At 45.9% G+C, this 14,344-nt stretch overlaps 1 gene segment (V, D, J or C); it reads left to right on the plus strand.

Annotated features, from left to right (window-relative positions):
- The first annotated feature begins 5,304 nt into the window (after positions 1-5,304).
- Positions 5,305-5,860, plus strand: LOC129117099 (T cell receptor alpha variable 38-1-like). The segment is given in 2 exon segments: positions 5,305-5,387; positions 5,478-5,860. Coding segments are annotated over 2 exon segments (429 nt in total).
- Positions 5,861-14,344: the final 8,484 nt, after the last annotated feature.

Below are 14,344 nucleotides of genomic sequence, written 5' to 3' on the forward strand. Positions count from 1 at the left end.
GACCGGGGTGGTGGTTCCCATTTTCAAAAGGGGGACCGGAGAGTGTGCTCCAATTATAGGGGTATCACACTGCTCAGCCTCCCCGGGAAAGTTTACTCCAGGGTGCTGGAAAGGAGGCTCCGTCCGATTGTCGAACCTCAGATTCAGGAGGAGCAATGCGGATTCCGTCCTGGACGTGGAACAGCGGACCAACTCTTTACCCTTGCAGGTCTGGTGGAGGGTGCATGGGAGTTTGCTCATCCAGTCTACATGTGTTTTGTGGACTTGGAGAAGGCCTTCGACCGTGTCCCTCGGGGAGTCCTGTGGGGGTACTGCGGGAATATGGGGTACCTGGTTCGTTACTACGAGCCATTCAGTCCTTGTATGACCAAAGTGAGAGCTGTGTCCGGATACTCGGCACAAAGTCCAGCTTGTTCCCAGTGCGTGTTGGCCTCCGCCAGGGCTGCCCATTGTCACCAATCCTGTTTGTAATTTTCATGGACAGGATTTCAAGGCGCAGCCGGGGGAGGAGAGTTTCCGGTTTGGGGACCTCAGAATCGCATCCCTGCTTTTTGCAGATGATGTGGTTCTGTTGGCTTCTTCAGAATGTGACCTTCAGCATGCACTGGGGCGGTTCACGGCCAAGTGTGAACCGGTCAGGATGAGAGTCAGTACCTCCAAGTCTGAGGCCATGGTTCTCTTCCGGAAAACGGTGGATTGCACCCTCTGGGTTGGGAGTGAGCCACTGCCCCAAGCAAGGGAGTTCAAGTATCTCGGTTTGGTGCAGCGTCAGCAGTGATGCGGGCGTTGTACCGAACCGTTTTGGTGAAGAAGGAGCTGAGCCGAAAGGCAAAGCTCTCGATTTACCAGTCCATCTACGTTCCAACCCTCACCTATGGTCATGAGCTTTGGGTAGTGACCGAAAGAATGAGATAGCGAATACAAGCGGCCGAAATGAGCTTCCTTCGTAGGGTGGCTGGGCTCAGCCTTAGAGATAGGGTGAGGAGCTCAGACATCCGGAGGGAGCTCGGAGTAGAGCCGCTGCTCCTTCGCGTCGAAAGGGGCCAGCTGAGGTGACTCGGGCATCTGATCAGGATGCCTCCTGGACGCCTCCCTTTAGAGGTTTTCCAGGCACATCCAACTGGTAAGAGGCCCCGGGGTAGACCCAGAACACGCTGGAGAGATTATATATCTCGTCTGGCCTGGGAACGCCTCGGGGTTCCCCAGGAGGAGCTGGAAAGTGTTGCTGGGGAGAAGGACGTCTGGAGGACCCTCCTTAGCTTGCTGCCCCCGCGACCCGGCCCCGGATAAGCGGAAGGAAATGGATGGATGGATGGAAGACAATAGCTTGATTTTTCCTATTAATAACAGCCCGGCATATGGTCGAGTTCATTATAGGCAAGCAAGAAAACAAACGGAAAATATACGTTGATTAGAAACGTATTTGTAAAGCGTTAAACACAAACGTAATCGTTGAGATATTAGGTTTCTGTTCAAACGTAATTGAGAATGTGTTTTAGTTTCAGGGGAACATAATTTGTAGGAGACAGGGTTTTCTAAACTAGTGATTCTCTAAGTGGGGTTCTGGGGGTAACAGGGAGTAAACTAGTGGACAACAGAGAAATGTAGTGTTCATACGAAAGTGTGTCAATATGTTTGTTGTTATTTAAAAAACACTTTTGACAAATCAGACAATTTTAATAAAGAATCTTCATGAGTAGTTTTCATCACATTCTCAGTTTTTGATTGAATTTGTTATTTTCTTTATAAAATAAGTTTAATTGTTGCTCTGTCAAGCTGTGAGTTCTTGTGATGTTCCACAGGGTTCAATCACAGGTCCTCTCATTTTATTTTTTACATTTTATCTTTTGATCAAATTATGTTTAAAAAAAACATCAGTTTCCATTATGTTGCTGATAATATGTGATTAAAGAGCCTCATACAATCCAGCATTTCTGACTGCTGGTTTGTTATAAAAGCTACTTCAATACAGCTCTTTTAGTTATTTGATTAAGTGGAAGTAGAAGACAGAATCAAGAGTATCAATAGCATGATTAAAAATCATGAATACCGAATTACATCAGATTGCAGTGCATTTAGGTTCAGTTTTCAATGACCGATTGGCAGAGTTTGTAAGAGTTGTTTCATTTTCCAGACAGGTTTTTAAGGTTTAAGTCCATCATGAAAGTTCAAATACAAGTATAAATTAAGTGTTGTGTTTTGCAAATCCTGAAAAAGGGGATCCATCATCACAGCTACTTTTTTGTAACAATTGTATGAAGTAAACACCAGAAAATTAAAAATCTCCCACCTCCAGCTGATACAAAATGCTGCTACGAGTCTGTTAACAAGGAGGAAGTGAAAATACAGATCTAAGAGGAGACGGAGAGATTCAGGGAGGAGCTAAGATGTTACTGAACTATAGAAGAGAGAGGAACTTCTATATTCAACAGAGTTCAATACACAAACCATCAACATTACCTTCATTCAACATGCTGTCATCACTGATGTTTCTAGTTATTCTAAAAGGTTTGTTAGATTCTGCATGAAGGAAATGTTTCATTCCATTATTTCCTGAATGTGTTAGTAAATGAGTTTTGTAAAATGTTATAACAGAGTTATCTCTTCCTTTAGGTGTCAGCTGTGAAGAACTCCGTCCAGTCAATACAGAAGAGTACAGTTTAGAAGGCAGCACTGTGACTCTGTCCTACAATTACTCCAAACAAGCAACTGGTGATTATTTCTTCTGGTATCGACAATATCCAGGAAAACCACCAGAGTTCATCATCTCCCATTTAGGAACAGGAGACATAATGAGGAATCCAATCTCTGTACTGATGATAAAAGTGGAGAACAACCTGATCAGTATGAACATCTCCTCTGCTGCAGTGACAGACTCTGCTCTGTACTACTGTGCTGTGAGGCCCACAGTGACAGCAAACCCACAGTCTCTGTACAAAAACACAAGCTGACACACTGACAAGCTGCTGGAAGCCTTTTTTCCTCTCTGTTGTACTGAACTTTTTACCTCCACTAGAGGGCGACACTATCATGTAGGCGGTGCACTACTTCTGCACTGTGTTCAAGCATTCAGAGAATGATAAGTGCTGCTGTGAAGAGAACAATTCTCAGACTGAATGTTGAACATCAGCTAGTTTCTCCTGTTGATCTAAACCTTGTTGTAGAGATGGAACATTGGCTGTGGATTATTCTTGCTGCTCTGTTCTCTGGTAAGATAGAAAGAACATGTTTTATTATTTTCTAAAGATTTGTATTGTTGATGACATTTTCCTCTGTCTTCTCCTCTCAGCCTCATGAACCATGTTAGTCTGATATCTTCTTCTTCTCTACTTTTTCCAGGACTAATAGCTGGAGACAGAATCTCTCCTGTAGGAGATAAAGTCAGTAAAAGAGAAGGAGAATCTGTCTCACTCAGATGTGAATATGACACAAAGTCAAACAATGTTTATCTTTATTGGTACAGACATCATTCTGACCTTCAGGCACCTCAGTTTATTCTCTGGAAAGGAGCAAGAGAAAACACACGAGAATATATTCCTGATAAACGATATGAATCTCAAACAACGAGAAACTCAGCTGAACTGACCATAAGGACACTGACCCTGGCAGACACAGCTCTCTACTACTGTGCTCTAGAAACACAGTGATCCAAAGTGTAGAAGAGGCTGTACAAAAACCTGAACACACATATCTGACTACTCCTCAAAGAGGAGGGAAGTGGTATTCAAACCACAGCTTCATATCAGATGGATTCTGAGGATTCATGTTTGATCAGAGTCTCTGTGGTTACAGCTGCTAATGAAACACTGTGGGAGGATCCACATGAGCAGCAGATCCACATCCAACAAACCACCTGTATGATGGTTCAAACAGCGAATAGATGGACGCTGAGGCTACATCCACACCACTACGTTTACATTTTAAAACGCATATCTTTTACTACGTTCACACTGAGCCTCCACACTACTCCGGAGTTTTAGAGCACCATGAACAAAGGAGTTTAGAAACGCTACTGAAGCCGGGTGAGATGGAAAACTCCGGGGTTAACTCGTTGTGTGGACAGGCGGAACGGCATGAGTTTTAAAACGATGACGTAGACATCGACGTTTGCTACTTGGTTGGGTCTTAGCAGACACGACATGTCCTTCACTGATTCGTTACACCCCTATCACATGACGCTTTTCCAGAAGAAAACAAACAACATTAACTTGATTATCAATAGACTACCAGGTTCATCCAACATGGATAACATTTTGGAGGCGTTGCTGACCTTGTGGTCTTTACTAGCAGCTGTTGTGCAGTTAAATTCAGCATTTTATGATTCTACTTTTGCAAACATGAGGAGGAAGCAGCTGTTATTGGAGCGATTAGCGAGCGGCATGTCCAGCTGCGTTACCAGACTTAAGAAGTGGACGTTTGAAGTCACGGTTTGAGGCTTTAAGGAGGGCGATGCACACTAAACGGAGGACTTACCTTTTCTTATTATTGCTTATTTTGTTCTGCACATCTATCGTGAGGTTCACAAAGAAACTGTAAACAAACAAAAGCATAAAAGCTCTCCAGTGGAACAGAGACTCCAGCCAGCAGCAGAGCTACGAGTGAGAACAGACAACAATGAAACCGAGGAGAAGATTGAGAGACGTGTGATGACCAAATTCATTGACCCATAATCTAGTCAACTTTAATTTGAAAGTGTTCATTTTTAAAGGTAATACAATGTGAGAGAGAGAGACCTGCAGCCTTGTAACTAAGTTTGAAAAATAAGACTTTGAAAACTTTCCACTAATTTTGTCTGTTAAAGTAAATAGAGGAAGATTTTAGAGGACGATCTAAAGTATCAAGCACAACCTTTTATTATTAAACAGTACTTTAATATTCTTTCGTATTTTCTGTAACCAAGCAACTAACCTACTTCCTGTTTCCATCAGCTGCATGCCCAGTGTACGTGAATAGTCATGTGATATCCGTTTTCAGACGTGCTTTAATGGACAGAAATTATTTCAAAATTTGATGCTGAAAAGCCGTGTTGATGGAGAACGTTTTTGTTTTAAAGCCCCGGTTTTAAACATGAACTTATTAGTGTGGATGTAGCCTGAGTTTACTTTCAACCTTTCTGATAAGAAATATGACATACATTTATTATACTAGAAAAGGAGAGTGGAACACAATGTGTTTAGTGTAAAGTCATCAGTAGGGAATAACTCAGGGCTGTAGATGAGCCCTGTCACTGTGATCAGGTCCCTCCTTCTAAACCACCAACTTAGTGTTGATGAAGACTAAACAGAGAGATCACTGCCTTCTTTATACCTGCTGTAGCTCACAGTTACTCAGCACTGCAGATATGACGCCTCTGTTCTTCTCAGTGTTGCTGGCTGCTATGAGCCTTGGTATGAACACAACTCTGTGTCCTTGATATCAATCCAACACTGACATGATTCTCTAACGGCACACTGATACTGTTTGTGTCTGTTTTACAGAATGCAGAGCACAAAAAGACAACGTGCTGCAGCCAAAAGGAGATGTGACAGCTACTGAAGGAGAGGCAGTAACACTTGGCTGTCAATACGACACCAGTTCATCAAATTATTATCTCTTCTGGTACAAACAGGATGGAAACAACAGTCCCAAATTCATCCTGAGCCGCTTTAAGATTGGCTCTGGGAAAACAGAGGACGAGGAGAGATTTTCATCCACACTGAATTCCACCTCAAGATCAGTTCCTCTGAAGATCCAGAAGCTTCATCCGTCAGACTCTGCTGTGTACTACTGTGCTCTGCAGCCCACAGTGACAGGAAACACCAAAACTCTGTACAAAAACCTTTGGAGCAAAGACAACACAATACTGCAAAACATCCACTAGAGGGAGTCTCACTCTGTTTAACTTCAGTAGTATGTGATGACACAGTCTGGATCCTCTTCACTCCTGAGACACAGTAGTCATGAAGGACTATAGAAATGATACTAGTTTGACATGAGTCTCCTCCTACTGACTCAGAGGTGGCTTCATGACAGAACTGTGCGATTCCAGCTGTGAACATCGGACCAAACACAACTCACAAAGGTGTTCATACTGAACACCCACTAGAGGGAGTCTCACTCTGTTTAACTTCAGTAGTATGTGATGATACAGTCTGGATTCTTTGTAGTGGTGATAAAAACAACAGAAAATGAGGAACTGAAGACAACACGGACTGAGTGGAAGAGTTGTTTTATTCAACAGTAACTGATGATAATGAGATGTTGTGGGATATGAATTATATGAACAATACTTCATCGTAGTTGAATGTAACAGCAGAAACTGACAATAATAGAGCTCAGATTTAACTAAAGGACTGACTGATACCGGTTTCAACTGGGAGACATGGAAGGTGGGGTGTATTCTCATGGATTTGGGTAACTTGGGTTTCACAACAGAGGGGTTAATCACACTAACAATCTCAAAGGGACCGATGAATCTGGGTGACAGTTTTCTAGACTAGCGGACAACCACACTCTCTGACCTGGTTGGTAGTTGGGTGCCGGGGTACGGTTGTGGTCAGCGAGGCACTGGTTGCGGTCAGCGGTGCGGAGGAGAGCAGAGCGAGCATCCTTCCAGATCTTGCGACACCGGTGGAGATGGGCCTGGATTGAAGGTACAGCAATCTCCTCTCCCTGAGTGGGAAACAAAGGGGGTAGGTAGCCCAACGAAGCCTCAAAGGGTGACATACCTGTGGCAGCGCTGGACAGAGAGTTGTGTGCGTACTCTATCCATGGTAGTTGGGAGCTCCAGGAAGAGGGATTTTGGGCGGCGACGCAGCGAAGCGCGGCCTCCAGGTCTTGGTTGGCCTGACCGTTAGTTTGTGGATGGAAACCCGAGGAGAGGCTCCAAGGGCTTGACAGAAAGCTTTCCATACCTGTGAGATGAACTGGGGCCCCCTGTCCGAAACAATGTCAGAGGGGATTCCGTGGAGGCGGAAGACATGGTGGACCAGTAGCTCGGCCGTCTCCAAGGCTGTGGGGAGCTGAGGGAGAGCCACAAAGTGAACTGCTTTGGAAAAGCGGTCAACAATGGTTAGTATGGTGGATTTACGTAGGGATGGGGGTAGCCCTGTGACAAAGTCCAAGCGATGTGAGACCATGGATGGCCGGGAGTCGGCAGGGGGTGAAGCAGGCCAGCAGGGGGTCGGTGGGAGGACTTTCCACGAGCATACACCGTGCAGGCGGAAACGAAGGCTCGAGTGTCAGCATCCATGGTGGCCCACCAGAAGTGTCTCTTCAGGAGGCACAGGGTGCGACCCACGCCCGGATGACAGGCGACTTGAGATGTATGTCCCCACTGGAGAACCTGAGAACGAACAGAGTCAGGGACAAAGAGATGATTGGGGGGGCCATTACCTGGGAAGCTTGCTCCCTCTTGACCAGGGACTCGATCTCCCAGGTAGCGGCCGCCACCACACAGGAAGACGGGAGGATGGTATCAGGGCTGGTGGGGGACTCTTCGGAGGTGAGCTGGCGAGAGAGGGCATCCGGTAGGTGAGTGTGAAGCTGATGCGACCGAAGAACAGCGCCCAACGAGCCTGACGAGGGTTAAGGCGTTTAGCAGTCTGGATGTAAGCCAGGTTCTTATGGTCCGTCCATTCAATGAATGGGTGTTCCGCTCCCTCTAGCCAGTGTCTCCATTCCTCCAGGGCGAGTTTTACCGCCAACAACTCACGGTTTCCCACATCGTAGTTCCGTTGGGCTGGGGACAGTCGTCGGGAATAGAAAGCACAGGGGTGGAGTTTCTGGTCAGAGAGGGAGCGTTGAGTGAGGACCGACCCCGGTGTCAGAGGCATCTACCTCCACGACAAACTGACGGGAGGGGTCGGGCTGAACCAGGACCGGTGAAACGCCTCATCAGCTCTGAGAAAGCCTGATTTGCTTCGGGGGTCCAGGAAAAGGGGGTGGCTGGAGAGGTGAGTTGGGTCAGAGGTGCTGCTACTCAACTGTAGTCTCTAATGAAGAGTCTGTAAAAATTGGCGAAGCCCAGAAACCGTTGGAGCTGTTTCAGGGAGGAGGGCTGTGGCTACTCAGCCACCACCAGGACCTTCTCAGGATCTGTCTTCACTCATCCGCTCTCGGTGATGTACCCCAGGAAGCTTACAGAACTAGCGTGGAACTAACATTTCTCTGCTTTGGTAAATAATTTGTTTTCCAGGAGTCTCTGCAGCACTTGACGGACATGAATCACATGCTCCTTGATGTTACATGAGAAGATCAGGATGTCGTCCAAGTATACGAAGACAGACCGGTTGAGAAGGTCCCGGAGGACGTCGTTGACTAGGGCCTGGAACACAGCAGGGGCGTTGGTCAAGCCGAAAGGCATCACCAGGTATTCGAAGTGACCTAAGGGGGTATTGAAGGCTGTTTTCCACTCATCCCCTTCCCGAATTCTGATCAAGTGGTAAGCATTTCTTAGGTCCAGTTTGGTGAACACGGTGGCTCTGTGAAGGGGCTCAAAAGCGGAGTTGATGAGGGGCAGAGGGTACTTGTTCTTGATGGTGATGTTGTTTAACCCACGGAAGTCGATACACGGGCGCAGGGGGTTGTCCTTCTTGGAGACAAAGAAGAAGCCAGCACCAACAGGGGAGGAAGATGGCCAAATGATACCAGCGGTGAGGGAGTCGTTGATATACTTCTCCATGGCTTCTCTCTCTGGACGGGACACGTTATACAGCCGGCTCGAAGGTAAGGGAGCTCCAGGGCGTAGGTCAATGGCACAATCGTAAGGGCGATGGGGGGGCAGAGAGAGAGAGAGCTCGCTGTTTGCTGAAGGCCAACAGTGGACAAGTCCAGGGGTTCAGGAACTGATGAGGGGGCAGCACCCTTGGTTGGGGGAAGGGCGGATTGCAGGCAGGAGGAATGGCAGAAGGGGCTCCAGCTAGCCACTGAGCCGGAGGACCAGTCAAGGTGTGGGTTATGCAGCCTTAGCCAAGGCTGTCCAAGAATTACTGGGGCTTGGGGGGACAAGTTGAGGTGAAACCGGATCCTTTCGCGGTGGTTACCAGACAGGATGAGGAGCACGGGACTGACCTGGTGTGTGACTCGGGCCAGAAGCCTCCCATCCAGTGCGTTGGCATTTAAGGGGAGGTCAGTGGCTCAGTGGAAATGCCGGCCTGAGAGGCAAGGTTCTGGTCCAGGAAGTTCTCGTCAGCGCCCGAGTCCACTAACGCTAGCACTGGTAGGGATTGCTGGTCCCAACAGATGGTGGCTTGAAACTGCATGCGTCGGAACTGTGAGGGAGTAGTTTGGCTCACCAGCACTCCCACTCCTACTGGTGAGCCTCTTCTTTTTGGTCGAAGGAGACAGGAGGCAAGGAAGTGGCCAGTCTGGTCGCAATAAAATAAAATAAACACCTGCCTTCATTCGGCGTAGGCGCTCAGCGGGGGTAAGGCGAGTCCGGCCCAGCTGCATGGGCTCCTCTCACTGGGGAACAGAGGATGGCACTGACCATGGTTTGAGTGGCAGGGGAATGAACAGGACTGGTTCTAACAGGAAGAGGAGAGAGGTGGTGAGAAATGCGCCGAGATGGTGGGTTGTTAACTCTCTCCCTACGGCGCTCACGGAGCCGGTTGTCGATCTTAATGGCGAGGGATATAAGGGAGTCTAGGCTGTTGGTGTCATCCCTAGCGGCTAGCTCGTCCTTAATAGTTTCACTCAGACCTTTAAAAAAGACCCCCTGGAGGGAGGCGTCATTCCACCCAGAATCTGTTGCGAGGGTTCTAAATTCGATCGAAAACTCTGCTACACTACGGGTGCTCTGACGAAGGTGTAAGAGCTGTCTGGCTGCGTCCTTACCCCGGACGGGGTGGTCGAAAACCTTCCTCATCTCATCAGTGAAGTTAGCGAAGGAGGAGTCAACGGCCGGTTGGCTCTCCCACACTGCTGTGGCCCAGGCTAACGCTTTCCCCTTTAGTAAACCCATAACATAAGCTATTTTGGACTTATCTGTGGTGTAGGTGGAAGGCTGTAGTTCAAACGCCAGGGCGCACTGCATCAGAAATGCACGGCACGTTCCCAAGTCCCCCCCATAGCGCTCCGGCGCCGGGACATGGGGTTCTCTGGAAGGGGGAGCCGGGGGGGCTGGAGCCGCTGTGGGGGCAGGCTGGTCGGGCTGGACTACGGGAGCTGGACTCGAGAGGCTAGCGGTCAGTCTGTCAACCTGGCTGTCGATCCTTGTCACATGGGGCGTGAGGATTTTGAGGGTTTCCATTACCTCACGGAGGAACTGGTTGTGCTGACCTAGGAGGGAGTCTTGGTGGGCGAGGGTTTGGCGGAAAGAGTCTGCGTCTGCTGGGTCCATGTTGGCCAGATCGTTCTGTCACGGATGTGGTGTGGACCCAAAAGCAGAACGACCAGGAGACAGATAAAGTTCTGGAGCTTTATTCAAAGCGAGAACAAAGCAGATAGACAGGGAGGATATGACTCACAGTGGGAAACAGGCAGGGGATCAGGCAGACGGAAACCAGAGGAAGCGGAGGCTAAACTCGGGGTCGGGGACAGAAGGCTGAGTCGTTGACCGGGACACAGGCAAGGCAGGGAAGTCCAGACAGGCAGGCAGGGTCGGCAACGGGGAATCAGTCCACGGGAAATTGCTGGAAGGTCTGACATAAATGCAACGATCTGGCGGTGAGTGAGTGGATGACCGGGGTTGATATACTGCAGAGTTGATGAGTAGATTGAAGGCAGGTGTGTGGCTTGGAGCAGGTGAGTATGCTTGGCAGTAATCAGGGAGCTGGGGAGAGTGAGAGGAGTGACACGCCCACCTCACAGACACACACAGAGATAAACAAACAAGGGAGCACAGGAGACACAAGGGCAAGGGAAAGCACATGAAACACAAGGAATAACCAGAGACATGGCCATGGCCATGACATAGAAGGAGTTAGATCTTGTTAAGGTGTCTGTTGATGTTAATCTTACTGCTCGTAGTCTGGAGATATCATTTATAATTTATAATCATCATAAGTCTCTTCTTTAGGAGAATAAATGAAGTGTTGTTGGTGTTATCAAATCCTGAAAAAGGGGATCCATCATCACAGCTACTTTTACGTAACTCCTGTATAAAGTAAACACCAGAAAAATAAAAACCTCCCACCTCCAGCTGGTACTAAATGCTGCTACGAGTCTGTTAACAAGGAGGAAGTGAAGATACAGATCTAAGAGGAGACGGAGAGATTCAGGGAGGAGCTAAGATGTTACTGAACTATAGAAGAGAGAGGAACTTCTATATTCAACAGAGTTCAATACACAAACCATCAACATTACCTTCATTCAACATGCTGTCATCACTGATGTTTCTAGTTATTCTAAAAGGTTTGTTAGATTCTGCATGAAGGAAATGTTTCATTCCATTATTTCCTGAATGTGTTAGTAAATGAGTTTTGTAAAATGTTATAACAGAGTTATCTCTTCCTTTAGGTGTCAGCTGTGAAGAACTCCGTCCAGTCAAGAAAGAGTACAGTTTAGAAGGCAGCACTGTGACTCTGTCCTACAATTACTCCAAACAAGCAGATGGTAGTGATTATTTCTTCTGGTATCGACAATATCCAGGAAAACCACCAGAGTTCATCATGTTCATCTCAGGGCTTAACATTACTAAAAGAGCAGAATCTCTTCAGTCGGAAACAAGATTCTTTACTGAACTATCCGAAAACAAGCATCGTGTTGTTCTGGAGATCTCCTCTGCTGCAGTGTCAGACTCTGCTGTGTACTACTGTGCTCTGAGGCCCACAGTGACAGGAAACACCAAAACTCTGTACAAAAACCTTTGGAGCAAAGACAACACAATACTGCACAACATCCACTAGAGGGAGTCTCACTCTGTTTAACTTCAGTAGTATGTGATGACACAGTCTGGATTCATTGTACTTTTATTAAAAATATCAGTTTCTATTGTGTTGCTGATAATATGTCATTATAGAAAGTAATTATGGAAGCTGGTTCATCAGATTCCCCACCTTCAGAAAAACGTCCAGTGTATCAAGAAGAACATCCCGGTCGGCCTGGACCCTCCCCAGTTTACATACAGAGCCAACAGATCCACAGAGGATGCCGTCTCCACTGTCCTCCCCCCAGCCCTCACTCATCATGAAAATAACAAAACCTACTTCAGAGTTTTGTTCATTGATTTCAGCTCAGCCTTCAACACAATCTACTACATGAAGCTGATGGGAAACATAGCACTCTAGGATTGAGTTCCTCACTCTGTAACTGGTTATTAGACCTCCTCATAAACAGACCTCCAGCCCCTCCTCCTCTCTAGTGTTGAACAGCGGAGCCCCCCAGGGCCGTGTGTTCGATCCCCCCAACTGCTTCCCCAAACATGAAGAGAACTCTGCTGTGAAGTTTGTAGATGAAACTACCGTCATCGGCCAGATAACAAACGACAATGAGACTTCATATAGAGAGAAAATCATATAAATCTATATATCATCTATAAATCATATAGAGAGAAAAACATATAGATCCATATATCATCTATAAATCATATAGAGAGAAAATCATATAGATCTATATATCATCTATAAATCACTTAGAGAGAAAATCATATAGATCTATATATCATCTATAAATCATATAGATCTATATATCATCTATAAATCATCCATCCATCCATCCATTTTCCGTAACCTGCTTATCCAGTTAAGGGTCTTAGGTTAGGGGTGCTGGAGCCGATCTCAGCTGTCAATGGGCGAAGGCAGGGTTCACCTGGACAGGTCTCCAGTCTGTCACAGGGCTGACATATAGAGACAGACAACCATTCACACTCACATCACACAGGCAATTTAGAGTCTTCAATCTATAAGCTGCATGTCTTTGGACTGTGGGAGGAAGCCGGAGAACCCGGAGAGAACCCACGCTGACACGGGGAGAACATGCAAACTCCACACAGAAGGTTGTCCAGCCCGGGAAATTAACCCATGAGGCGACAGTGCTAACCACTACACCACCGTGCAGCTATCTATAAATCATATAGAGAGAAATTCATATAGATCTATATATCATCTATAAATCATATAGATCTATATAAATCATATAGATATATATATCATCTATAAATCATATAGATCTATATATCATCTATAAATCATATAGATCTATATATCATCTATAAATCATATAGATATATATATCATCTATAAATCATATAGATCTATATATCATCTATAAATCATATAGATCTATATATCATCTATAAATCATATAGATCTATATATCATCTATAAATCATATGGAGAGAAAATCAACAACCTTCAGAGTGGAGCTCAGAGAACAACCTGCTGCTCAACGTCAGTAAAACCAAGGAGATGATTGTTGACACCAATGGAGCTGAGGAGGAGCACGTTACCAGCATTAAGTTCCTGGAAATCAACATTGCAAACAACTTGACGTGGTCAACACACATCTCAATTCTGGTGAAAAAAGAGCTCATAAATGTGTGATCATTTTGAGTAAACTTAAGAACGTTCCGTGTAAAGTTCCTGTTAACTTTAACAGAGGAGCATCAGAAAGCATCCTGATTGGATACATTACAAACTGTCATGGGATGTGCACGGCCCAGAACAGGAGGGCTCTACAGCAGGTGATTAAAACCACCCAGAATATCATTGGTACCATCTACCAAGCATCAGTGATATTGGTGACAAGAGCGGAGAACCCAAAGGATATTAAAAGTCAGTAACCACCGAGCCACAATCTGTTCACCCTGATGCTCCACCTTCCATCATATAGTGCGGTATTGATTTTTTTGTATGTTTTTCTTATGTGTTGTACAATGACAATGAATAAAAACTGTGTGCTGGTGTTCCAGACCTTTGTTATAGTGAGTGAGTGTAGAACTAGGATTATTTTACATGCCCTTAAAACTCTATTTAAGATAAACATACTGCTGATAGTCTGGGAATAATATTTAACACTGATCTTTGCTTTCATTGTCAGCTGATTAACAACATAAAGTTGTCTCTACCTGAGGAGTAGAAATTAACTCTAATGTGTTGTCATCACAGCTAATTTTCTGTAACTCCTGTTATAAAGTTAACACAAGAAAAAGAAAAAACTTCCCACCACCAGCTGGTACAACATACTGCTACCAGTCTGTTAACTGTGAGGAAGTGTAACAGAAAAAAGTTTAAATACAGAGGGAGAGATTCAGGGAGGAGCTAAGATGTTACTGGAGCTTGTTGAACATCAGCTAGTTTCTCCTGTTGATCTAAACCTTGTTGTAGAGATGGAACATTGGCTGTGGATTATTCTTGCTGCTCTGTTCTCTGGTAAGATAGAAAGAACATGTTTTATTATTTTCTAAAGATTTGTATAATCTGTC

Source organism: Anoplopoma fimbria, unplaced genomic scaffold (genome assembly GCF_027596085.1).
Source record: "Anoplopoma fimbria isolate UVic2021 breed Golden Eagle Sablefish unplaced genomic scaffold, Afim_UVic_2022 Un_contig_13471_pilon_pilon, whole genome shotgun sequence".
Taxonomy (NCBI): Eukaryota; Metazoa; Chordata; class Actinopteri; order Perciformes; family Anoplopomatidae; genus Anoplopoma; species Anoplopoma fimbria.